The sequence below is a fragment of the Polypterus senegalus genome, chromosome 4 (assembly GCF_016835505.1).
Source record: "Polypterus senegalus isolate Bchr_013 chromosome 4, ASM1683550v1, whole genome shotgun sequence".
NCBI lineage: Eukaryota > Metazoa > Chordata > Cladistia > Polypteriformes > Polypteridae > Polypterus > Polypterus senegalus.
The window spans coordinates 237,651,097-237,678,284 of record NC_053157.1 but is presented as its reverse complement, the minus strand read 5'-3'; the positions used below and the strand labels follow the sequence as shown (position 1 = coordinate 237,678,284).

The following is a 27,188-nucleotide window of genomic DNA, read 5'->3' as shown; positions in this document are numbered from 1 at the left end:
TGTCCGGGTCAAAGTTCACAATATATATAACCGAATTAAAAGTATATTAAAACAGAGTCCCGCGCAGACGAAGTCACGGATAAAAGCTAGTATGCTATATAAATAAATTGACATTGGCATTGACCCCAGTGACCCTGTAGTTAGGGTATAGCGGGTTAGGAAATGACTGACTGACTATATCTGAGCTCTTTAGGGTAACTCAGATTCAGTGAATATATAACACTAGTAACATGGCACATGCTGTTGCAAAGCTACCACCATTATTTCCAGCTTCAGTTCCCTCAAAACTCACACCAACATCTGCTGGTTCTGCACGAGGAGCTCCTTCATGCTTTGCCACCAATAGTTTGAGAGCATACTGACTCCAGTCAGACTGAATACTATCAGCTTCAACATCCTAAAGAAAATAAAAAGCCATAACTAATAACAATAACAAATACATCAACATTTCAAAGGGTTACTCCACAGAGAAATAAACCCTTGAACTGTTCCTTATGTCCTACACTGGTAGAGCTGGCTGAGAAGAATTCTAATCTCAGGTTTCAAAGCAAATCATAATACAATTTAAGAGAAACTTAATTCTGGATAGTACCAAACAATATCAAAGTGTTCATGATAAAATCTCAGATTACTAATGTTTTATAATCAAGATGGATGACATCCAGTGTAGAGGGCATCTCCCATCAAATGAGATCATTTGCTTTTCTAGCTTTGCCTTGGCCATTTCTTGGGTTTTCAATGTTTTATGCATCAGCGTCCATATGAATTATTTTTGACACGCAACAGGGCAAAATACTGTCAAAGCAAAGAAAAATTAAAGTAATATAAACTACTGAGTGAAAGAATATTGTGTTACTAATAATAATAATAATACATTTTATTTGTATTGCACTTTATATCTCAAAGTGCTACAGAGTCAAAAATAAGAGTCTGTAAAAATAACAAAAAGTCTTTCTAAAGAGATGAGTTTTTAGGTTTCGTTTAAAGACATCAGTCGACTGTGGAGCTCTTAGGTAATCAGGGAGGGCATTCCAAAGCTTCGGTGCCACAGATGAAGAAGTCCTGTCACCATGCTGCTCAGCTTAGTTCTGGGCACTTGGTGGGTGTTGATGTGTACAGAGCGGAGGTTACGTGAGGAAGTATAAGGAGTGAGAACTTCCTGTGGGTCAAGAGGGGCATGTCCATAAATGCACTGATGGGTGAGAAGGGAGACCTTGTACTCTATTCTGAGATCGACAGGGAGCCAATGAAGAGTTTTCAGGATGAGGGTGATGTGACCGCCCTCATCAGGATCCTGGCAGCGCTGTTCTGAATATACTGGAGTCTCTGGATACTCTTACCGGGAATCCCGATGAGGAGCGCATTACAGTAATCCAGCCTGGACAAGCTTCTCTGCATCAACCAGGGTGAGTGTATATATAGTATGTATAGTAGTATGTAGTATTTTATTTATTAGTTTCTTAGAGTTGTCATCATATAAATTAGAGCCTTTTTTAAACTCCACTCAGTCTATACAATATTGAGAAACAGGCTGTATCTCTGCAAACATCCATCCGTCCATCCATTAACCAACCCGCTATATCCTATAACAGTGATGGCGAACCATTTAGAAACCAAGTGCCCAAACTGCAATCCAAAACCCACTTATTTATCGCAAAGTGCCAACATGGCAATTTAACCTGAATACCACCTAAAACTGAACACCAGCATAACCAAGGAGCTGGTGGTGGATTTTAGGAGGCCCAGGCCCCTCATGGACCCCGTGATCATCAGAGGTGAGTGTGTGCAGAGGGTGCAGACCTATAAATACCTGGGAGTGGAGCGGGATGATAAATTGGACTGAACTGCCAATACTGATGCTCTGTCTGTCTATCTATCTACTGAGCTTTTAGTTTAGAAAAGCCACTCATACATTAACATCTTTTGTCTTAAAAGAAAAACATAATAACGGAGCTTTCAATGATACAAACAACTTTTTGTTGAAAGGTAAAAGTTTGCATTCGGTATGCATTTGAACAATTAATGTGCTTTTTGCTGTTGTGTGCATGCTGATCATTTGTCGAACCTTGGCTCATACTTTGTAAGCTTGAGAGCAACACATGCAGCACTCAGGTCATCTGTTAGTCTGTTTCTGGTGTCAAATTTGATTTAATTCAAAGCTGAAAACAGCTGCGCACAAGCATAAGATGTTCCAAACAAAGTCAGGAAAGCAATCTCAAGTGCCTTCATTGACTTAAGATTATTTGGCAGAGAATTCCACACTTTAAGGATTTCATTTTCATAACTAACTGTGCTGTCCTTTGTCATCCCTTCGATCCTCTCAAGTGTTTCACGCAGGTCTTCCCTATTAAGCTCCGCCCCCAAAGCTTCCATTATATATTACGGGGTCGTGGATCAGGTGTGGCGATTAGCAACTCCGGCAATAATTACAGATGCGGATGACTCCTCACCTGTGCGCTTAAGCGAGGACTGCCCGCATCACAAAGCTCCCGGAAAACCGCTCCGGCCACTCTACCATAACCCCCTTTAAGCCGTGAGTGCGGCAATTATCTGTTAAAACTGGCCTTTTCAATTTTGAGCTGTGGACCCGCTATACCACATCCCCTCCAACCCCACCACGAGAATCACAAGCTCAAAAGGCCGCAGTCCGTGCCGCACCCTCAAGCAGCATGTGTGCCGCCCGCCTTACCCCAGACAGGAGAGGAAGGAAGCGCTCCCATTGGGCTGCTGGGCAGAGGGGCGGGTGATGTGAGAAAAGTCCTCCGGCGCGCGTGAAGAGGGGGAGCGGTGAGAGGAGCAGCCCGGCCCCGCATTCCTCTGGCTTTATAGTAACGAACTCTGTGCTCGGACGACGGCGCGTGTGCCCACTGAGAGGGCTCTGAGTGCCCCGTTTGGCACACGTGCCATAGGTTCACCACCACTGTCCTATAAGGTCACAGGGTCTGCTGGAGCCAACACAAGGGTGCAAGGCAGGAAACAAACCCCGGTGCAGCCCACCGCAGTCCGCAAACAGAAGAGGAAAAAAATGAAAACGGATCCACTTACCACATCCTCTTTGAGAAGATCCTCCTGATTTTCACCAAGGCACTTTATCAAGCAGCAGAGGACAAGCTCTCTTCACTTGTTGGAGAGTATTTTCCTGTTAAAAACAGTATTAAGAGGCGTTGTGAGAAAGCAAGCAAACCACGTCATTTAGTATATATCGCTGCAAGAATTTACTTATTTTATTTTTCTTACCCCGAGTGAGATATCTAGCATCATCTGGATTTCTTTTTCTACAGCGCCTCCTTTATTACGAAAAATGCTTATCAGCCTTGAGGTGAATTTATCAAACTTTCCAACCAGATGGATTGTTCAGAATTCTTTGCTGTGGAACTAATTACAAACAATTCTGAAATGATAACAAACACGTGTTTATTCTTTACAAGCTCTAAAACTGTCACTGAAAAAAGTATAACATGGATGTTGTTCATTCAACATCAATTTTCTCTTTCAAGCAACTTAAGATTAGTCGTTTACTGTTGTAGCCTGAAATATTAGGTTTCAGATCTCAAACAAAGTAAAAATAAATAGTTTGTACCAAAGTAAGTTATGGTGGAGGGAATAAAAAACCATCCATCCATCAATCATCAAACCTGCTATATCCTAACTACAGGGTTACGGGGGTTTGCTGGAGCCAATCCCAGCCAGCACAGGGCGCAAGGCAGGAAACAAACCCCGGGCAAGGCGCCAACCCACCACAGGGCACACACATTGCCAATGCACCTAACCTGCATGTCTTTGGTCTGTAGGAGGGAATAAACATAAAGATCCTATTTCAGTTAACCTAATATTGTGTGTTGTGTGTGTTTGGAGTTTGTATTTTCTTCCAGTCGAACTTTCCAGTGTGCCGGCTTTCCAACTGCCAATAAAGAAGAAGACTTTCCCGAGTGGAGTGGACGTGGCCGTACAGGTCTGGTCATTTTCAGCAGCAGACTTTTATAATGGAGGATTTCTGGTAAGTAGCCCTGTTAATTTTAAGTATAAGAACTCAGAATAAAACATACTTTCAAGAAAGATGTAGAAACATTTAATAATTATTTGTTGCATTTTTAAGATTTACACTGCAAAATGCTTGTGTATTTGCACTAGATTTTTAATAAATGTAAAACGTACAACATTGGAACGTGTTACATTCATAATATTTCTAATAGCATAAAAACAGGTTACGACCAATAAACCATTTTAAATTGTAACATCTTAAAAAAATAGATTTACTTCAGTATAAAACAAGTGAATCGCAACCAATCACTCTAAATGATTTGCATCAACTTAAATATTGTGGGTTCAATAAGATACAAAGAATTATATTGGTTCAGATTGAAAATATTAAGTGTGAATCATTACCTTAATTATTTTAAGTTGAATGGAGGTTAAACTTTTTTCAGTGTACACAAATGCAACAATTCAAAATAATTTAGAAGATAAATTACTTACATTTTTTCAGTACCTGAATGGCATTGAAGAGAGCTGGCCATCTTGCTTTGAAATCTTCAATCCTTCGGAGAGAACACGTTTTGGCCATTTTTTGGCTGGCAACACTGCGATGCTCTTTCTTCCTCACCTGCACTCAAAAGCCCCTCTCTTTCATTTTCAAGACTTTGTTTTGTTTCCTCAGTTAATTACGGTGAAGACAATTCACTTCAGCCTTCTTGGTTTTTTTTTTAATATTTCCTGCTACTACTTCTTGGTTAATGAATTCAGCTCAGGGCATCCAAGGGACCTTAATGTTGTCCTGTAATTGGCCATTTTATATTTTAAGCTGGTTTGCCAACCATTATAACCAGACTAAGGGCCAGGCTCATTTAAACATGCTGGGTGATTTGCTTCTGCTACTGCACAAACCTAACCACGAACTGCTATGAAGAAGTCAATAGTGCTTAAGCAGATCTGCAGCATTTACACCTCATTTCACACCTACAAGAATAGCAAATATTGCAGAGTTAATTATTAAAAGCAAATATGTAATTTTAGACATGGAACAGCATCAAGTGCAGCTAAAAATGTATATTTACTGGTGATTACCTGTCATACATTTAACATTTTTACTGTATTATGCATGAATAATGTGCTTGTGTAAAAATAGTAAACACGTGACAAAACTAATTTTACTTGTGATTGCCAAAGAATTTAACTTTACCATAATGACATAATTACATAACTCAGAAATATATCTGCTTTATATACAAATTATCTGTTAATGCAGGCTGCCACCTGAAATCCTAAGGAAGTCGAGCATCTAATGTGACATCCCCAATGACTGAGACCAACTACTGTGTGACTGGCTAGGATGAAATCAAACAGGTCTGATGGTCTCTTTGATCGGAAGGGCGGGGCTCATTGCGTGCAAGAGTTGAAAACCAATGAGCGTTTAGATGCAACGCATCGAAGGTGGCGAGGAATAGGGATCACGCGTGTTTTGAACATCATGGACAAAAGAGAAGTTGGTCTGTCTGACGTATCATTTTGTATTTACTTAAATCAAATGGAAAAGGGGAAAAAGGGTCAGAGACTCTGGCTGAACGCACCCAACCTATGAACCCTTCACATAGCGCCATCAGCGTCAGGCGGCACGCTATTGGCTGTCAGAAAAAGGGGCGAGCGCCACGGTGCTGCAGGATCGGCGGTCAGGCTGGGATTTTCAGTTGTGTGATCTGACATTGTGCAACGACGAGATTAGCGACTGACATACGCCTCGACAAAGCGTCGCATAATGCGACATCGGCGTAAAGTTAATTTTTAAAATACCAACTCAGAGTATGCAAAGCCGATTCTCGTGTTCCAGAAACTAACAGCAGTGCACGTTTTACGGCTGTGAGCTGATCTCGTCTGCTCCGTCGATCCTTGTCAGGTGGGCTTCCTGACCTGATTCCTACACTAACCCTTCCTGAAAATTGCATGTTGATTAAAGCTGATAATTCACACAGAGTTATCTGATACCCCAGTTCCCTTCTAAACATGTGCCAAGTGCTAAAAAGACAGTATTTTTATAAGTAAGTGAATTAAAGTTCATTAGAAAGTTCACGGGCACATTACAAAATACTCTTCAGAAGCTATATGGAAGAATTTTGTTTCCCACTTCATTTCATCGGTTAATTAAAAGAAAAAAAAAAATCAGCTCACACAAATGTTACAAGAAACAAGTCGATTTTTTTATAAAATCCCTAAACTTTGCCCACCTTCACTTAATTAAATGCGGGAATCACTAAACTTGAAGGAAGAAGAGAAGACTAGAAACGTGACAACTGCGAGTATTTCTAAAGAGAGGCTGTGTAAGAAAAGATGGCTTGGGAATGACCTAAATAAATTAACACAAAGAAAGCCCCACAGAGCGGTCACTTCAACGCGGTATTCGTTTAAACGGATCACTCCGATGCCGTGACGTGCTGATTGCTCAATAAAGCCGCACGTGCTGAAGGAGTGCCGTTGTTTTCCCGCGCTCCATTTTCGCGCCGTCACACTAACGAATCACGTGAGCCGCCGCCGATAATTTAAACCCCCGCGCGCTCCCGCTTTCATGTCGTGTTCCTGTTTGGTGCATTCACAGCATGGCGCGTTTGGATTGCTGGTGTCTTTTCTGGTTGTGCGTGTCGGGCGCTCAGTTTGTGTTTGCGGCGTCAGGAGATGTGATTAAGACATGTGACGAGGACAAGGCGATGACGCTGTCATTTGAAGGCTCTCCGACCGTTTTTCTCCGTGAGTGCGGATTGTCCTCGACCACTGAGCATAGTCGGCGCCTGCGTCTTTCAGTAAATGACGTCCACTTTCCTTTCTGGTTTTCAGAGACGATTGGCGGACAGTTAAAGGTGACCAAAGACCTTCCAGGAATCGTCCTCCGTGTGAAGTCTGGCCGCACCACACTAACGGTGCCCTTTTCTTCCCGGTATGGTTACGTGGCTGAGCAGGTGAGTAGCGCCGGCGCTTTTCCGTTGCAGTTTATAATCCAGCTGTGGTATCTTGTTCTGAGGTTTGAGCCTCTCCTTTCTCTTTAGCGTTCCCAGTATGTCGTGGTCATTGCCGTTGGGCGGTCCTCTAATGTGAAGATGTTCACATGCCATAAGATAGGTATGCTTCGCTTCTGGGTTCTCGTCCCGAGTGTCTTCCATCTTCTAAATGGGCTTATTTTCCATCATCGCAGCTCCCCGATCTGTGAGTGTTGCTGAGAGATGTGCAGTTACAGATGGAGAGAAGCTCCCTTGTGGAGGGTCTTCATCCATCACTCAAGCAGACTGTGAAGCCAACAATTGTTGTTATGATACAAGCAGCAGCAACAGTCCATGCTACTATGCCAATGATGGTGAGTGGGTGGTTGGGGGTGTGAGTGAGCAAAGGTATCTGCTACTGGATATTCATGCTTGTGTTTGCTTTGGCCAGTGACTGTGCAGTGCACCCTGGATGGCCAGTTTGTGGTGGTGGTGTCTGAGAAGGTGACCCTTCCTCCCCTGGATCTTGGGTCCATCAAGTTGGTGGACAGCAGTTCCCCCAGCTGCAGCCCAGTGACCAGCCTGTCCAGCTTTGTCATGTACCAGTTTCCAGTCAGTGCCTGTGGTAGCACAGTTCAGGTGAGACTCTTCTGCCACTCTGGTATTTAGCAACCCTAAGGGTGACATTGGCCAAAAGGTCAGGTAGATGTAGCAAACTCCATCTCGCCTTCAACTCGGATTAAATGCCATCAAGCTGTCCTCCATCTAGTTGAATTTTGAATCCTGTGAATAGGGGGTGCTAGTAGGAGGTATGTGGGTCTGAACCCTGATGTGTAGAAGTCGGCAGTGATTAGTAAGTCCCTGTTTCAGGTGGCTGGTGGTAATGTGATGTACCAGAACACCATGTCTGCTGCCATCACTGTGAGGAGTGGTCCAGAGGGCTCCATCACCAGGGACAGTGTCTACAAGTAAGGCTTCTGAACCTGCTTCCTCTAACCCTAAATGTGCTCTACCTGCTATGATGTGGTGTTTCTCTCCTCAGGTTATTCTTCCAGTGCACCTACTTGGGAAGCCAGGATGTGCAAGTGGAGGCTGAGGTGTATACTGTGGCGCCACCTCTTCCCGTAGTGGAGCAAGGGCCATTTGACCTGGAATTGGTCATTGCTACAGGTACTGTAGGGGGTGAGGGTTTCTGTGGCTTCATTCCCAGGGTGACTTGAATGCAAAACTCTAAAACTCGGGTTGGAGTCTTTGGTGAGAGGGTCATGAAGTTAGTGTCTGACTGATGCGATGGTCCCCTCTTTTCCATGTTCAGATTCTTCCTATGGCTCCTACTATGTGGATGCTGACTACCCAGTGACCAAAACTCTGAGGGATCCTGTCGCTGTGGAAGTGCACATCATGAACAGGACTGACCCTAACCTTGTTCTGACTCTTGGGGACTGCTGGGTCACCCCAGGTCCTTCTGCTTCCAGCCAGCCCCAGTGGAGCCTTCTGGTGAATGGGTAGGTGACCCCCTGTGAGGGTGGAGAGGAGTTGCAATTGGCTTGTCAGTTTTAACTGGTGGTCTGCTTTCCCCAGGTGTCCATACACAGGGGACAACTATTTGACCAGCTTGGTGACTGTGGACAGCACATCTGGAGTGGCCTACCCAAGTCATTATAAGAGATTTGTGTTTGAGATGTTTGCATTTGTGGATCCTGTTGCTCAGAAAGCCTTGGCTGAAAAGGTGAGTTTCCTTGCCAACTCTTCTGTGCCTCTGCTGCTTTTGAAGCTCTTGTGGTCACACATGAAATATTCTTGGACTTCAGTTTCTGTGGTAGAATCCGTAGTCCTGACAAAGCATCTTGTCTTTGCTCTCTGTAGATCTTCATCTATTGTGTTGCTGCTGCCTGCTATCCCTCTGCCTCAGACCCCTGTACTCAGATCTGCCCTGCAAGAAGTGAGTAGCCTGTGTTTTAGCTTGGCTCTGGTGGCTAATGGGACACAGTCTATACTGGTAATGCAGTCAAATGTGCACCAAGCTAGAGGCGTGGGTAAACTGGGCTTCCTAAAATAGGGTAGGCCATTAGGCTGTCTCATTAGGACTTTGTCTAATGGCTTGTTTGTTCTGAACTTTGCCACTTTCAGGAACTGGCAGAGCTGCAGACAAGTTGGCACACATTTCTTTATCCAGGAAGAATGTGCTCCTTCACAGTGGTCCTGTCGTTATTGAGGCTGACCAGGTGACCACATCCAATCTGGAGCAGGAAGGTAACCATCTTGATTCTCCTCCTGGAGTAGTCTAGAGTCCTGCTTGTGTTTGGCTGATCCTTGGGTCTTTTACTCTCCAAGCAATACAGTGAAGAATTAATATCCTTTTCCTCCCACAGCCCCTTTACCCACTGGATACCTGGTGCTGGGAGCTGCAGCTGCCATTTTGATGGTTGTACTTGCTATATCTGTAGTTGCTGTGAGGAGGTTGAATGGGAACAATGTGAATCTGAAAACCTAATAAATGCTCTCTACTTATTTGCAGTTTTTGACTTTGTTCATTTATATATTAAAAAAAAAAAAAAAAAATCCCAGCATTTATTGTGGTGGTCAAGTAGGTGCTGCACTCTTTGGCTTTGGTTTTTAAGAAATGGGTTCTGCATGGTGACCTACAAATCTTTCTACCCAGCAACCCACCCCGTCTTTCTGGGCATTTAGCATGACCCATTTAACTGGACTGGTGCCACAATCCTGTACTTGACCCCACAGGTTATAGTGGGCACTCTTTTGAGGCCTAATTTTCAAGACTACTTGGTAAAAGGCTTCAATAGGCTGCAATCTTTGAATATTAAATGAGTTTTAACATTGATACAAGATGTTTGATCTACACAGTTATAACCATGTAGTAATTCTTTGTTAAAATGGTTTACACTTTTGTCTTTATATGAAGTTAAAGACTTACAAAATAAGGTGCACAGTACCTGATGACCTACTGCAGCAGTCAGTACCATTAATCAGGCTTTGGTTTGACAACTTAGCATTGAGTCCGATTACTGGGGGAGGGGAGAATTTGTTAGTCTTATGGTGTGTGATTTCACACTCCTGAAGGGTGTGTTGAGGATTGCTTTGTTGGGTGCTGTCTGATAACCCTACTAGTGTAGATATCCTGTAGTTGGGAGAAGCTTGCTCCTGAGATGTGTGTGCAGTTTTAATTGCACACTGGAATGCCTTCTCCTGCAAGGCGCAGTTACTGTACCATAGAACAGTCTCTCTCTGTGTGTGTGTGTGTGTGTGTGTGTGTGTGTGTGTGAAAACAGCTGGGTTAATGAGTTGTGTATTGCAATGGTTCTCAAACTGGAGTGCTGAAGCTATGGGGAGTGACTGCTTTAATGTCCATGGCATGTCCAGGTTTATGTGCTGAAACTATTTCTTTGAAATGTAATTTCAATGATTATAACTCTTGCTCACATATAAAGGTTTTACTTTATAGTGACAATTGGAACTTTGTTCTGGGGAAATGTTTCAAACCCTGTACAAAATGTACCACATTTTAAATTTTGCTTCCATTGCTTAAAGCAAAACCATTGTGGTTTTATTAAACCATTTCAGCCTAACTCAACACCATATGAAGAACACTTATTTAGTGGAGTCCAAATAAGAATTTAAGTGACACTACAGTCAATACAATGGATGAAATATTTGAGGTTTTTAAAGAAATTTGGTTTGAGCTAAATTTTTGCTTTTAAAGTTTTTGAAAAGGTTAACTCTAATTTGAAAGATCAATTAAATTGCTTGTTACCTTGTGAAGTAATTTTAGGTTGATTTTTAAACCTTTTACAGTTAGCAGTTCTCTATTGTACCCCTGTAGAAACTGGATCTTGGTTGGCAGGCCAAATTTCTTCAACTTCCTCAGAAAACAGCCTTTTGTTTGCTGGGTTAACGAGTTGTGTATTGCAGCTGTTCTCAAACTGGGGGTGCCGAAGCTGTACAATGGGGTCGTCGAATAAATTTAAAACAAGACCTCAATTTTTTTTACATTTTTAATTTGGAAATTAAATTTGCAAGCATCACAATAAATGCATTATAATTAAAATCATTTCTAAGGCACAGGTCTAATGACTGATGGGTGCCTGAATGCTTTAAAGTACACAACCTGTCCAGGTTTAAATTGATATTCGAGATATCGAGACACTCTGAGCTACTTTTCTATCTGAAGTTTGTTTCTATGACGGGCGGCGCTGCTGCTGCTTTTATAGTAGCGTATTTTCAATCCGGAAAGTTCGAGACGTAGCGGAATCTGTCGCGAGCATCCGGGTAACAGCAGATCAGATGATGATGCGGCGCGACTGCACCACACTGGCAGCGTAGCCAATTTTCAGTTCAATTGATTACGTATTTGATTATTTTCATGATACAACTAACAGCGGTATAATTGTCGGACCAAAATGTTCATCTCGTGCAGATTGACTTTATCGGTGTCCTCGTTTAGGAGATTTTTATTAATTAAAACCTATTACATTTTTTTATGTAAAACGATTTGTTGTTGGGATTAGAATTACTACCACAAACACACAATGCCTTTTAAATTGCAGCACTTTAAAAACAAAAATTGCAAACATTTCATCGAAGTTAGTGGAACACATGGAAATCTTATGGAAGTAAAAATAGGATACCGCGACACCGCACGAGTATCATCCCTTTTGTTTAGTTGTATCACGGGTTACTCTCATCTATCTTGTATTATGTAGGGGGCGCAGAATTATTCCAGCTAGAAAAAGGGGTTGGTTACGAAAGTTAGAGAACCGCTGGTGTATCGTAAGATCAAAATTCCTTGGAATCCACATCAGCGAGCACCTGACTTGAAGATTTTTCCTCTCTCCGCCTCACCGATGTAATTGGGAGTGTGCTGCAGTCTTAACTCTTGGGTGTATAATCATCTCCTTGGTTTTATCTGTATTCAGGGAGAGGTTGTCTTCTTGACACATTTGTCTTATATTCCGCCGCCGTCCGTCCCTCCCTGTAATAAACCCTATGACTGTAGTGTCGGCAGCAAACGTACTGATGATGCTGCTGCTGCTGTCCGGAGATGCCACACAGTCCTAGGTAAACAGGGATTTGAGCAGTCAGTGCTGATTGTTCTTGTGTCTGCTGCTTGGTTTCCCACTCTGACTGGGGTCTGTCTGTCTGAGGAAATTCAGCACCCAGCTACAGAGGGATGATGTCAGTCCGAGGGAGACAAGTTTATTAGACCGTTTCCACGGGACAACTGCGTTGAACGCTGAGTTATAGTCAAAAAAAAAAAACCTCTGTACATATTTGTCCCTTATGCTTCCACCCCATTATACCCCAATCTACATTTTATCCCAACTCCTGTATCTGATTCCATGACAGTTACATTTAATTTAGTTGTTTTGCTCCTAATCACTTAGAGGATATGAAATTTGCTGTCATGCTTTGCCTTTCCAGTCTTTTTCTCATTTAATTTGGCGCTTCCACCTTCTGCTCAGTTGCTCCTGCTGCTCTTAATGCTGCACATTGGTGATAACCCACTGGTTAAATTTCACTGGAGTAACTGGTTTGGATTAGTTAATCCAATAGAATCCTGTTGGGGTGTGTCTAAATTAGTAATTTTTTTTCTCATCAGTGTTCCTGCCATTTTCAGTGTGGTCTTCCCCATATCTGACCACTCTTCTTGGTATCATTTATCACACCACATCCCTTTAGACAGCTCTTATCATGGACTGATTTATTCCACCATAAGGTGTATAGGGTGTTCCAGATCTAATTATGCAATTTTGATTACGCTATAAATTATTACATAGAGAATTCACAAAACATTCTTTTTTGGCAGCACCTGCCCTGCATTCCAAAACGGTGGGGAGACGGTTGCCAGTCGAACTGCATGTGTGATGTGTTCACCTTTTCATAATTGCATAATTTGATCTGGACCAATTTTACTCCTTGCAGAGGACATCAGTTTTTCATAGCATAGTGGAGGTGTGCCATCTTTAAATGAAAACACTGGGCTGCCTTTGAAGTTCGCAAGATGTCAAGAGAATTAAGTCCAGCACTACACCAACTCTATGCTTGCCTAGGTACCTATCCTTCAGTTACTTTGTTTTCTTAGCAGTGCTCTGCTGATGCGCATCTCTACCTGTCGTTCCCACCAGAGGATCACATCTCATGATATACAAATCTGTTATATGGAAACCTGTGAGAAAGACCTCCAGCATTGCAGCTGTTACAAATGGACCTTCTTCTCTCAGCTCTTCAGTCTATTCAGCAAACCTTCTCATTTCAGCTTGGCGCATGGTCACCAACACCTGCCAAGTCACTAAGATGGTGACAGATGAGACTCCCTGTCCTTCAGTGGCTGTGTTGCACAGTTCTCTTAGACTTCGAGTCACTCTGTGCCATATTAACTCAATGAGATCAGACCTGACCATGTGCAGAACAACATCTGGTGTAAGCTGTGGTCTGGTCACATCTCTGCTGGTGTGAGTACCGGTCTGGGTCACACAGCTTGTCCAGATGATTCAAAATGGAGTGGGACACCTGCTGTTGTGCCCTCCTCAGTTGGTTGGTGTCACACCACTTTAAAGACAATACATTTGTTTCCTTTGCCATCATCCATCCATTATCCAACCTGATAAATCCTAACTTCAGGGTCACAGGGGGTCTGCTGGAGCCAATCCAAGCCAACACAGGGTGCAAGGCAGGAAACAAACCCCGGGCAGGGTGCCAGCCCACCACAGGGCACACACACACCAAGCACACAATAGGGACAATTTAGGATCGCCAATGCACCCGACCTGCATGTCTTTTGACTGTGGGAGGAATCGGGAAGCAAAACTGTGAAGCAGAAGTGCTACCCACTGCGCCGTGCCACCCACCATTAGCATCATCCATCCATCCATTTTCTAACCCACTAAATCCGAATACAGGGTCACGGGGGTCTGCTGGAGCCAATCCCAGCCAACACAGGGCACAAGGCAGGAACCAATCCTGGGCAGGGTGCCAACCCACCACAGGACACACACAAATACACCCACACACCAAGCACACAATTTAGAATCGCTAATCCACCTAACCTGCATGTCTTTGGATTGTGGGAGGAAACCGGAGTGCCCAGAGGAAACCCACGCAGACACGGGGAGAACATGCAAACTTCACGCAGGGAGGACCCGGGAAGCGAACCCAGATCTCCTAACTGCGAGGCAGCAGCGCTACCACTGCGCCACCGTGACGCCCATACCATTAGCATCAGATAAGTTTAAATCATTCATTGCTTACACACCAGTCAATGGCTCATAAAAAGAGGGTCCCAAAAACCTCTATACACACGTGGGTGGATCTTCACATTTTATTTTTTTATCCTTTCAAACTTTACAAGTCCAATGAAGCACAAATTTAGCGCCAGTTTGACCCATCACAAGAGTTAAAACGCCTGTGCCCCTGTTAATGCCGCTGGTCAAGTGTGTGTGTGGTGGGGGGTGCTGGTACCCCCGGTGTTATGTTCACTCAAAGATTGGAGTTTCAGTTGAGTCATCCATGCGTATTACAAAGTGAAACAGCAGACACGTGCACTGGGCTCTCAAAGGGGATAGGGAGGATCATGACACGGGAGCAGGAGTAGTCAATCAAAGACCAGGGGATGGACACCTCACACCAGGAGCTCAAGTCTTTCTTTCAGCATTTGCACATGTCTGGTATGAAAATACATCACATACAGTGCATCCGGAAAGTATTCACAGCTCATCACTTTCTCCACATTTTGTTATGTTACAGCCTTATTCCAAAATTGATTAAATTCATTTTTTTCCTCAGAATTCTACACACAACACCCCATAATGACAACATGAAAAAAGTTTACTTGAGGTTTTTGCAAATTTATTAAAAATAAAACAACTGAGACATCCCATGTACATAAGCATTCACAACCTTTGCTCAATACTTTGTCGATGCACCTTTGGCAGCAATTCCAGCCTCAAGTCTTTTTGAATATGATGCCACAAGCTTGGCACACCTATCCTTGGCCAGTTTGGCCCATTCCTCTTTGCAGCACCTCTCAAGCTCCATCAGGCTGGATGGGAAGCGTCAGTGCACAGCCATTTTAAGATCTCTCCAGAGATGTTCAATTGGATTCAAGTCTGGGCCACTCAAGGACATTCACAGAGTTGTCCTGAAGCCACTCCTTTGATATCTTGGCTGTGTGCTTAGGGTCGTTGTCCTGCTGAAAGATGAACCGTCGCCCCAGTCTGAGGTCAAGAGCGCTCTGGAGCAGGTTTTCATCCAGGATGTCTCTGTCCATTGCTGAAGTCATCTTTACCTTTATCCTGACTAGTCCCCCAGTTCCATCCCCACAGCATGATGCTGCCACCACCATGCTTCACTGTAGGGTTGGTATTGGCCTGGTGATGAGCGGTGCCTGGTTTCTTCCAAACGTGACGCCTGGCATTCACACCAAAGAGTTCAATCTTTGTCTCATCAGACCAGAGAATTTTGTTTCTCATGGTCTGAGAGTCCTTCAGGTGCCTTTTGGCAAACTCCAGGCGGGCTGCCATGTGCCTTTTACTAAGGAGTGGCTTCCGTCTGGCCACTCTACCATACAGGCCTGATTGGCGAATTGCTGCAGAGATGGTTGTCCTTCTGGAAGGTTCTCCTCTCTCCACAGAGGACCTCTGGAGCTCTGACAGAGTTACCATCTTGTTCTTGGTCACCTTCCTGACTAAGGCCCTTCTCCCTGATTGCTCAGTTTAGATGGCCGGCCAGCTCTAGGAAGAGTCCTGGTGGTTTCGAACTTCTTCCACTTATGGATGATGGAGGCCACTGTAGTCATTGGGACCTTCATAGCAGCAGACATTTTTCTGTAACCTTCCCCAGATTTGTGCATCGAGACAATCCTGTCTCGGAGGTCTACAGACAATTCCTTTGACTTCATGCTTGGTTTGTGCTCTGACATGAACTGTCAACTGTGGGACCTTCTATAGACAGGTGTGTGCCTTTCCAAATCATGTCCAATCATCTGAATTTACCACAGGTGGACTCCAATGAAGCTGCAGAAACATCTCAAGGATGATCAGGGGAAACAGGATGCAACTGAGCTCAATTTGGAGCCTCATGGCAAAATCTGTAGATACTTATGGACATGTGCTTTCTCAATTTTTTTTTATTTTTAATAAAATTGCAAAAGCCTCAAGTAAACTTTATTTATGTTGTCATTATGGGGTGTTGTGTGTAGAATTCTGAGGAAAAAAAATGAATTGAAGTCATTTTGGAATAAGGCGGTAACATAACAAAATGTGGAAAAAGGGATGCGCTGTGAATAGTTTCCGGATGCACTGTTTGACAATTCAAACACATGAGGTCGATGCTCCTGTTATCCACTGTCTGATTTTCTGCTGGGGAGGAGCCCATCAAAGAAGTTCTTTAAACTCATTTGTGAAATGTCAGATAACAATGGGATTGTAAAGCGGACTCATTCATCATCTTCTAAGAACGATTGATTTTGAAAAAACGCAACTCCTGTTCTGTTTTTGTGGTTCGGCTGCCCCCAGAGTCCGTTATGCCCACCTCACATTTATTTACTAGTGAAACTGCTTCTTAACACAAATCTCTAATCAACCAACCAATCACATGGCAGCACCTCAATTCATTTCAGACCTTGTCAAGACCACCTGCTGAAGTTCACACCGAGCATCAGACTGGAGAAGAAAGGTGACTGAAGTGACTTTGAATGTAGCCTGCTTGTTGCTCTGAGTACTTCAGAAACTGCTGATCTGCTGAGATTTTCACTCACAACCATCTGTAGGGTTTACAGAGAATGGTCCGAAAATGGGGAAAGTATCTAGTGAGTGGGCAGTTCAATGCCTTGTTGATGCCAGAGGAGAATAGCCAGACTGGTTCAAAGCTGATAGAAAGGCGACAGGCACTCGAATAAGCACTTGTTAGAACTGAGGTGTGCAGAAGAGCAGCTCTGAACACAAAACACGTCAAACCTTGAAGAAGGTGGGCTACAGCAGCTCCTGTCACACTCCTGTCAGCTAAGGCTATAATTCACACACGGGGCTCACCAAAACTGGACAAGAGAAGATATGAAAAATGTCGCCTGGTCTGATGTCATATAAAAAATTGCTTTGAATGTCACTCATAAAACTCAAACATTCCTCATGCTTAGTAGATAATGAATGATCCGCGAAACACGTCTGTGTTGTTTTTAAAGGTTCTTCACCCCAAAGCACGTACAGCTCATGTCAAATTAGATGGCTTTTTCAGTTGTAACCTTCATTTGGTGCATTGCTGAACCTTGCCTGGCATTTGTTCCTTCCTTGGACCCTGTGCTGACTCACTCCAGCAGACCCCCCGTGCCCCTGTAGTGTGAACCTTCTTAGCTATTTGAATGAAGTCGAGCATCTAATGTGACATCCCCAGTGACTAAAACCAATACTGTGTGACTGGCAAGGATGGAATCAAACGGGTCTGATGGTACCTTGGGTCGGAGGGGCGGGGCTCATTTCATGCAGGAATTGACAACCAATGAGCGTTGAGGCCGAGATGCAACGCATTGAATGTGTCGAGGAAAAATGAACACGCGTGTTTTGAACATCATGGACAACAGAGAAGTTGGTCTGTCTGATGAATTATTTTTATGGACTAAAATACAATGGAAAAAGGGTCAGAGACTCGGGCTGAATGCACCCCCAGCTATGAACCCTTCACACAGCGCCATCTCCGTCATGTGGCACGCTATTAGTTGTCAGAATTAAGTAGCGAGCGCCACGGTGCTCCTCAGTCGGTAAACGTGAAATGGGCTCAGATTTTAAGTTGTGTGATCTGACATTGTGCAGCGATGAGATTAGCCGCTAGCGCCTGACATACGCCTCGACAAAGCATGGTGTAATGCGACATCGGCGTAAAGTTAATTTTTAAAACACCAACTCCGAGTATGCAAAGCTGATTCTCGTGTTCCAGAAACTACCAGCAGTGCACGTTTTACCGCTGTGAGCTGATCTCGTCTGCTCCGTCGATCCTTGTCAGGTGGGATTCCTGATCTGATTCCTACACTAAACCTTCTTGAAAACTGCATGTTGATTAAAGCTGATAATTCACACAAAGTTAGTCTGATACTCCAACGTCCCTTAATAATAATAATTCTTGGTATTTATAGAGCGCTTCTCTCACTACTCAAAGCGCTCAGCAATTGCAGGCTAAGGGCCTCGCTCAAGAGCAGAGTCCCTACTGGCATTTACGGGATTCGAACCGGCAAACTTCCGATTGCCATGCAGATCCCTATAGCTTCAGAGCCCCTTCTATATCAGTGCCAAGAGCAAGTGCTTAAAACTGAAGCTAAAAAGACAGAACTGTTTTATAAATAAATAAATAAATACATTTCACCATTATAATAGCAATGTACAGTGCAATATTGACTAAATGGTGTTTCAGCGGGTGTAGAAAGAAATCTGTTTTTTTCCAGCAAGCAGACATTAAAAATAAATAAATAAATAAAAGTTCTTGAAAAAGTATACGACACAATACAACCTCTTCTCCCCTTTATGTCATCGGTGAATTTCAATTATAAAAACAATAAAAGCAGGTCATATAAATGCTATAAGAAACATGTCGTATTTTTGTAAAGACCCTCATCCTGGCCCACCTTCTCTTAATTTAATGTGGGAATCAGTAAACATCAGGGAAGACGAGAAACGTGACAACTGCGAGTATTTCTAAAGAAAGGCTGTGTAAGAAAAGACGGCTTTGGGATAACCTAAATAAATTAACAGACCGATCGCCCCACAGAGCGGTCACTTCTAAGTGGTATTCCGGGGTGTCAAACTCTAGTCCTGGAGGGCCACAGTTGCTGCAGGTTTTCATCCTAAACATCTTCTTAATTAGTGACCAGTTTTTGATGCTAATTAACTTCTTTAGCCTAGGCTTTAATTAGCTTGACTCAGGCCCCTTAGTTGTTTTTCTTTCCTTAATTAGCATCCGGACAGTAATGAGACATAAAACAAGCTGGACATGACGTGTACCCGTCAAACAAAATCTGAAAACAAAGATGAAGGTCTCAGTAAGGTTGATCATTTTAGGATCATTTTAGGATGATCAGTTCTTAGGAAAAAAAAAAAAACGTAATATCAACAGTTTTGGAAATGTCTGCTGTGGCAATAAGAGAGCAGCAACAAGCCATGGAATTGAATAACGGGTTTAATTAACGCCAAGAATCAGCTTCTCATTAAGCAACTGGTTGAAGCCCCAATTTAGCTGGTCATGTATTGGCTCGTTTCATGTCTCATTTCTGTTTGGCTGTCATTTAATGAAGAAAAGAATCAATCCAGAAGACTTAATCCTTAAAAACAGGGCTATTAAAATAGAGTGAAAAGAAGTTAATTAGCAGTGAAAACTGGACACTGATTAGGAAAAGGGTTAGAAAGAAAATCTGCACCTGACACCCATAGTTTAAACCAGGGGTCCTCAATCCCAGTCCTGGAGAGCCGCAGTGGCTGCAGGTATTTGTTCTGACCTGGTTGCTTAATTAGAAAGCAATTCTTGCCAATAAAGCACTGACAAGATATGAAATTAAATGAACTCTGCTATGTCAGGTCATTCTCATATCCGAGATTTTCTTTCCCTTTCTCTCATGCAAATGATTTGAATGCTAAAATGGACGAGTAATTCTCAGTCCTTCATTTTTTTCTCTTCATTTTTCTTCCAAGTATTTAATTAAACCCAATAGTGCAGATAAATACACACAGGTGTAAATGTAAATAAGCTAAATGGAGAAATGCTGCTCTTTCTTGTCATTTGCATGTTATTTATAATAAGGAGCAATTAAAATAGCTGTTTAAGACAAAATTAAGCAATAAGGGCTCAAAATCACTAAAGTGAAGCAGAAGTGTTACTTTAGCAATAAGTGCTTTTTATTAAGCAATTGGGTTGGAGCAAAAACCTGCAGCCACTGCGGCTCTCCAGGACCGTGATTGAGGACCCCTGGTTTAAACGGGTCACACCGATGCCGTGACGTGCTGATTACTCAATAAAGCCGCACGCGGTGAAGCAGTGCCGTTGATTTCCCGCGCTCCATTCTCGCGCCTTCTCACTAACGAATCACGTGAGCCGTCGCCGATAATTTAAACCCCCGAGCGCTCCCCAATTCATGTTGTGTTCCTGTTTGATTCATTCACAGCATGGTGCGTTTGTTTTGCTGGTGTCTTTTCTGGTTGTGCGTGTCGGGCGCTCAGTTTGTGTTTGCGGTGTTAGGCGATGTGATTAAGACATTCGACGAGGACAAGGCGATGACGCTGTCATTTGAAGTCTCTCCGACCGTTTTTCTCCAGAGTGAGTGCGGCTTGTCCTCGACCACTGAGCATAGTCGGCGCCTGTGTCTTTCAGTTAATGACGTCCACTTTTCTTTCTGGTTTTCAGAGACGATTGGTGGACTGGTGAAGGTGACCACACGGAGGACAATGCCTGGGAGATCTTTGAAGTCTGGCCGTACCACAATAACGGTGACTTTTCTTCCCAGTATGGTTGTGGCAGAGGAGGTGAGTAGTGCCGGCGCTTTCCCGTTGCAGTTTATAATCAAGCTGTGGTATCTTGTGCTGAGGTTTGAGCCTCTGCTTTCTCTTTAGCATTTCCAGTATGTTGTGGTCATTGCCATTGGATGTCCCTCTAATTTGAAGATGTTGACGTGCCCTAAGACAGGTATGCTTCACTTCTGCATTGGCACCCTGAGTATCTTTCCCATCTTCTAAATTGGCTTTTTTTCCACCATCACAGCTCCCCGATCTGGGAGTGTTGCTGAGAGATGTGCAGTTGCAGCCAGTGAGAAGCTCCTGGAGGGTCTTCGTCCATCACTCAAGCAGACTGTGAAGCCAACAACTGTTGCTATGATTCGAGCAGCAGCACCAGTCCATGTTTCTATGCCAATGATGGTGAGCATTTTTTGGGGGGTGTGTGAGCAAAGGTGGCTGCTACTGGATATTCATGCTTGTTTGCTTTGACCAGTGACACTGCACTGCACCCTGGATGGCCTGTTTGTGGTGGTGGTGGTGTCTGAGAATGTGATCCTTCCTCCCCTGGATCTTGGGTCCATCCAGTTGGTGGACAACAGTTGCAACCCTGTGACCAGCCTGTCCAGCTTTGTCATGTACCGGTTTCCAGTCAGTGCTTGTGGCAGCACAGTTCAGGTGACACTTCTGCCACTTTTGGCCAACATTGCCACATCTAGCAGACCTTTGATTTTTAAAAGGCCCTAATGTGTAAATGCCATCTCACCTTCAACCCACATTAAATGCCTTCATTCTGTCCTCTCACAGCTGACTTCTACATATGGGGGGTTGGGTTGAGAATCAGACCCACACGTACCAGCACCCCCCTATTGGCTGTTGTGGGCATCGCCTTTGGATGTCCCTCTAATTTGAAGATGTTCACATGCCCTAAACCAGGTGTGCTTAACTCTGTGTTGGCACCTTGAGTGTCTCTCCCATCCTCTAAATGGGCTTTTTGACCATTGCAGCTCGCCGATCTGGGAGTGTTGCTGAGAGATGTGCAGTTGCAGCCAGTGAGAAGCTCCCTTGTGGAGGGTCTTCATCCAGTGCACCCTGGATTGCCAGTTTGTGGTGGTGGTGTCTGAGAAGGTGACCCTTCCTCCCCTGGATCTTGGGTCCATCCAGTTGGTGGACGGCAGTTCCCCCAGCTGCAGTCCTGTGACCAGCCTGTCCAGCTTTGTCATGTACCAGTTTCCAGTTGCTGCCTGTGGCAACACAGTTCAGGTAAGACTGCTCTGCAACTTTGGCCATTATTGCCCAGTATGCCATTAAAAGCCAAAGGGCTGGCAGAAGTAGGAACCACTATCTAGGAATCAAGCTGTTCTGTCTGGATTTTGTTTTATTTTTTTTTTTTTTTATCCTGTGAGAAGGATGCTAGTAAGAGGGGGTTTACTGAATTCCATATAATTGTCAGACAATGATTTATGTTGCTATTCCAGCTGGCTGGTGGCAATGTGACTTGCCAGAACACCACGTCTGCTGCCATCACTGTGAGGACTGGTCCAGAGGGCTCCATCACCAGGGACAGTGTCTACAAGTAAGGCTTCTGAACCTGCTTCCTCTAACCCTAAATGTGCTCTACCTGCTATGATGTGGTGTTTCTCTCCTCAGGTTATTCTTCCAGTGCACCTACTCGGGAAGCCAGGATGTGCAAGTGGAGGCTGAGGTGTATACTGTGGCGCCACCTCTTCCAGTAGTAGAGCAAGGGCCATTTGACCTGGAATTGGTCATTGCTACAGGTACTGTTAAGGATGGGGTCCCTGTGGGTTTGTGTGGTTATCATTCACTGGGTGACTAGAAAGCAGAGTCTTAAATGCAGATTGGACTTTTTGGTGATCAGCTAATGTAGTTGGGGTGTGACTGCTGCAAAGTAATGCTCCCTTTCTCTTATTTCTCACCCAACCTTCCATGGCCAGAACAAGACTGACCCTAACCTTGTTCTGACTCTTGGGGACTGCTGGGTCACCCCAGGACCTTCTGCTTCCAGCCAGCCCCAGTGGAGCCTTCTGGTGAATGGGTAGGTGCCACTTGTTTGAGAGTGGGGGAGTAGAGGATTGCTTGTCAGTGTTTAACTGGGTGGTCTGCTTTCCCAAGTGCCCATACACTGGGGACAACTATTTGACCAGCTTGGTCACTGTGGACAGCACCTCTGGAGTGGCCTACCCAAGTCATCATTACAAGAGATTTGTGTTTGAGATGTTTGCTTTTCTGGATCCTGTAGCACAGCAAGGCTTAGCTGAAAAGGTGGGTTTCCTTACCAAGTGTTTAGTTCTGTGCCCCTGCTGCTTTTTGAGGTTCTTGTAATCACACATGAAATATTCTTGGACATCTTCAGTTTGTGGTAGAATCCATAGTCTTGAAAGCTTCTTGTCTTTGCTCTCTGTAGATCTTCATCTGCTGCCTGCTATCCCTCCGCCTCAGACCCATGTACTCAAAGCTGCCCTACAAGAAGTGAGTAGCCTGTGGTTTGGCTTAGCTGTGGTGGCTAATGGGACACAGTCTATAATGGTAATGCAGTGCTTTGTAAAACGTGCACTGAGCTTGAAGTGTGGGTAAACTGGGCTTCCTAAAATGGGGTGCGCCATTTAAACAACTCAATTCATGACTGACAGCCTAATGGCTTATTTGATCTGAAACATGCCACTCTTTCTCTGCTTTCAAGATCTGGCAGAGCTGCAGACAAGTTGGCACGGATTTCTTTATCTTGGAGGCTGACCACATGCAAACATCCAGCCTGCAGCAGAAAGTTAACCATCTTGATTCTCCTACTGGAGTAGGCTGAAGTTCTGCTTCTGGGTCTGGCTGATCCTTTGTCTTCCTTCAATGTATGGCTTGGAGAGTAAATGTCAGTCTACCTCCCACTGGATACCTGGTGCTGAGAGCTGCAGCTGCCATGTTGCTGGTGTTGTCTCTAGTTGCTGTGAGGAGGATGAACTGGCAAAAAGTGAATCTGAAATTTTAATAAAAGCTCTTAAGTCAGAATCACTGTAGGTGTGACTGAGCAAAAGTTACGCACATTAGAACTCACAGGAAAAAATGAATTTTTTTTTGTTCTCGACTTAGTATTTTTTTTGTGAAAATAAAGCTGCAGTAGGTAGGTGGGGACAGAAACACACTATGTACCAACAGAATAACTTGTTGACTACTCACGTTTCAAATTTGAAAAGAATACCTGTTAAAATGACATTTTAACACCAGTTTTTATGTGGGCATGTCCAGGTGCTTTTTAGAGGGACCATCATCCACATTTTGGAACGTATGGAAAAAGTGTCATAACTTTTGAATGCTTCAACCCACAGATATCAATGAGGGCTCTACTGAAAGCTTACACCTAAAGGAATCTATATTTACACACAGTGTCACTATATTAGTTATGGAAATTCAGGTTCCATAATAAAAAATACACATTTCTATGTAAAAATAGTCAATACAAGTCTTATGGGCCAAAAATATATATTTTTTTAATGCACACAAACTATTTTTTTTTTTTTTTACACAAACTGTTACAATACAGCTCAGCGTTTTTCCACGTGCCACTGATTGTAGCAATCGTTAGCAGGCAGAAAGCACAAGGGCATGTCACATGTCGCTCTCTGCCATTAGACGTCACCTGGTCCGATTGATCACTGTCAGGCCTCGTACATTCGTCTATTATTTAATCGAGAGTGTATTTACGTTTATCTGTACTTTTATCCATATTTAAAATGCAAAAAAACTTGGTGAATTCAAAATAAACAACCACGCACCACGTCTGCAGACTGGCACAAATGCCAGCTTCGCGCAGCTCCGATCGGTTTTGTTTACAAGTTAGCATGGCAAGTTGCATATCGGCGTGCTCAGCTGCTCATTGGCTGTAAGTTTGGAGTGTCACTCACACCGTCCAATCAAACTGGTAGATTCTAGCAGGGTTTGGAGTTGTGTGTGTCATCGTTCAGCTGTCTGTGACACTCATTGGCTATAAGAGGTGCCAGTCACCCCCCAGACCCGTCGTAATTGGCCAACTTAGGTGTCAATCAGAAGCTAACACTTCGGTGTAACATTCTTTAGCATGGTTATTTCCGACAGAAACAAATTACGTCTGATATGACCAGTAGAGATGAAAAAAAAATGTCTGAGCTAGTCTCAAGTTAAACGTTTTCTCGAGGTTTTTGTCCCTTTGAGGATCTATCGTGTGTTTTGGACCTAATCGTTTTATTGGATTATATTCCCTGGAGCCTTACGGACAGAATGAGATCAATACTGCTCGGAAATATTGATGTTTGACTTGCAGAGAGCCTTCAAAGGTAGGAAAAGTCAACTCTTAAAAGTATTTACTTCTCTGTAAAAAAGGATTTAGTGTCAGTGCTGTGGTTGTTGTGTGTCAAAATGGTTTATATCATCGGAAAGACGAGACTCTGAATTTTCATTTGATGTGTAGTGTGTCGAGGTGCATGACAGAGGGGCATTCACACATGGCTGTGACATGATTGTGACGTCGTCCAATCGTCGTTATGTACCGGGACCGGTATGTGTGCATGTTAAGAAATATTTGCAGTTTTTTGAGATTGTTCAATTAAATGAACAGAATCCTGCATGGACATGGTGTCCAAGCAGGAACTTTTCATCTTTGGCTTTCTGTTTAATGAAATGGGTTTTGCTTGGTGATCTGCACATCTCCTACCCATCATCCCAATCTTTCTGATCATTTGGTACGACCCATTTAACTAGACTGGTGCCATAATCGTTTACTCAAACCAACAGGTCACCCTTTACGATGTCTAATTTTCAAAGCTGCAGGAGAAGAGGCTTCCGCAGGCTGTGATTTCTGCAAGATGAAAAGAGTTTTAAACCTTGTTTAGGGGGGGTTTGTGCTTCTATCCCCCAATCAACACTTTGATGCAAGTCTGATATCCATGAACATTACATTTATTGCCATAGCTTTGCTTGTCATCACTTGTAGGACCTGCAATTTGTTGTCTTGCTTTGCTGTTCCCGTTCTCACTCCTTCAGTTTGGTGCTTCCACCTGCTGCTCATAATGCTGCATGTTGATTATAACCTGCTGGTTAACTTTCACTGGAGTAACTGGTTAGTATTGGTTTATTGATTAGAATATCTTTTATTTTGGGTGTGCCCCCTCTACACTTAGTCATTTTTAACATCAGTGTTCTTGCAGTTTGGTTTTCCTTTCTTCCTCTTACCCAAAAACAACATGAAAGCAGGGACCCATTACTTGTATCAACAGTTTGGGGTGGGGGGATATTTTCTTGGTAATCGTTGAACCCCTTGGTACCAACGACACAGTTTTAAATGCCACAGCTTACCTGAGTGTTGCAGACCCTTTCCATCCTTTTAGGACTGACGGCTCCTTCCTGCAGTGTCACAACACTCCAATCCTCTCAAAGTGGTTTGTTGAATATAACCACGAGTTCACTGCACTCAAGTGGCCTCCATACTCGCCAGATCTCAATCCAATAGACCACCTTTAGGGTGAGTTTGACCGTGAGATTCGCATCGTGGCTGTGCAGCTGACTAATCCACAGCACTAAATGATGTCAATATAGAGGAAAATCCCTCAGGAGTGTTTGCAGCACCTTGATGGATCAAAGCCATGAAGAATTACGGCAGTTCTGAAGGCAAAAGGGGGTCCAACCGGGTAATAGCAAGGTGTACCTAATAAAGTGGCCGGTTCGTGTATGGTGTATTCGTGTGGATTACAGTATATGATTATAAAACATTGGATTCTTCATGAAAATACAAACATTTGAAAAAATCAGTGTTAGTGAATTTTTTTTTTCCACTGTGTATTGACACCTGAACCATTTCAAGTTCATGTTTTACAGAAAGGAAACACTTTTCGCTGTACAATGAAATTCTTTCATTGTTGTCCACACCAAATGACAAAACCAAAGTATAAAGAAACATAAATAGTAAGTAACAGAGGCAGTATAAAGTGTATTGTGCAGGTAGGTGTGTGATGGACAAGTCAAACACAGTTGTGTGAGGTCGATAGACTGAGGTGCACCACAGTTATAAACTCCATGTCAGTTATTAAGAAGGCTAATGGCCTTGGGGAAAGTTCTTTAGCCTGGAAGTCCTGCATTTCAAACTCCTATACCTCCTGCCTGAGGGTAGAAGTGTGAACAGTTTGTGTTGGGTTTAGGGTCCCTGAGGATCAAGGCAGTTCTCCTGCGGACTCGGCAGAGAGGGCAGTGGGGTCCTGGTGATCTTCTCCGCAGTCTTTACCACTCTCTGCAGGTGTTTGCGGTCCTTCGCAGTACAGTGATGCAGCTTGTCAAGATACTCGCAACAATGCAGCTGTAAAAGTTGTCAAGGATCATAATCGACATACCAAACTTCGTCAGCCTCCTCGGAAAGTACAGCCGCTGTTGAGCCATCTTGACCAGCGGTGTGGTGGTCCAAGTGAGGTCCTCACTGATGTAGACACCCAGGTATTTCATGCTGCTCACTCTCTCAACTTCAAGCCCTCGGATGAACAGTGGACAGTGAGGTTTCCCTTCCTCATGTCCACTATCATCTCCATCGTCTTGTCTGTATTGAGGGTGAGGTTGTTGCCCTCACACCATGACGCCAGACCGTCCACCTCCTTCCTGTAGGCCACCTCATCCCCACCAGTGATGCGTCCAATCACTGCGGTGTCATCTGCGAACTTTAGGATGACGTTGTCTTTGGGGGAGGCGACACAGTCATAGGTGAACAGGGTGTTGA

The 27,188-nt window shown here is 43.8% G+C and overlaps 2 protein-coding genes across 2 annotated transcripts; both read left to right on the top strand.

The window, feature by feature from the left end:
* Nucleotides 1-6,547: 6,547 nt before the first annotated feature.
* On the top strand, nt 6,548-9,473 carry LOC120528273 (zona pellucida sperm-binding protein 4-like). The gene is made up of 12 exons (XM_039752403.1): nt 6,548-6,735; nt 6,823-6,944; nt 7,032-7,104; nt 7,178-7,336; nt 7,414-7,601; nt 7,833-7,930; nt 8,005-8,132; nt 8,278-8,467; nt 8,544-8,691; nt 8,829-8,904; nt 9,093-9,215; nt 9,335-9,473. The coding sequence occupies exons 1-12, from the start codon at nt 6,588-6,590 to the stop codon at nt 9,454-9,456; spliced, it is 1,575 nt and encodes a 524-aa protein (XP_039608337.1). The 5' UTR covers nt 6,548-6,587; the 3' UTR covers nt 9,457-9,473.
* A 12,061-nt stretch (nt 9,474-21,534) lies between these two features.
* Nucleotides 21,535-22,503, top strand: LOC120528926 (zona pellucida sperm-binding protein 1-like). The gene is made up of 4 exons (XM_039753003.1): nt 21,535-21,706; nt 21,922-22,019; nt 22,094-22,221; nt 22,454-22,503. The coding sequence occupies exons 1-4, from the start codon at nt 21,665-21,667 to the stop codon at nt 22,501-22,503; spliced, it is 318 nt and encodes a 105-aa protein (XP_039608937.1). The 5' UTR covers nt 21,535-21,664.
* Nucleotides 22,504-27,188: the final 4,685 nt, after the last annotated feature.

Bases quoted from the DNA above. Each gene is read 5' to 3' on its own strand.
- LOC120528926 (XM_039753003.1), top strand. From the start codon at position 21,665: ATGTACCAGTTTCCAGTTGCTGCCTGTGGCAACACAGTTCAG. The intron at 22,020-22,093 runs GTAAGGCTTCTG...TTCTCTCCTCAG, and splicing joins ACCAGGGACAGTGTCTACAA to GTTATTCTTCCAGTGCACCT. The intron at 22,222-22,453 runs GTACTGTTAAGG...GGGTCACCCCAG, and splicing joins GGAATTGGTCATTGCTACAG to GACCTTCTGCTTCCAGCCAG.
- LOC120528273 (XM_039752403.1), top strand. From the start codon at position 6,588: ATGGCGCGTTTGGATTGCTGGTGTCTTTTCTGGTTGTGCGTGTCGGGC. The intron at 7,337-7,413 runs GTGAGTGGGTGG...TGCTTTGGCCAG, and splicing joins ATGCTACTATGCCAATGATG to TGACTGTGCAGTGCACCCTG. The intron at 8,133-8,277 runs GTACTGTAGGGG...TTCCATGTTCAG, and splicing joins GGAATTGGTCATTGCTACAG to ATTCTTCCTATGGCTCCTAC.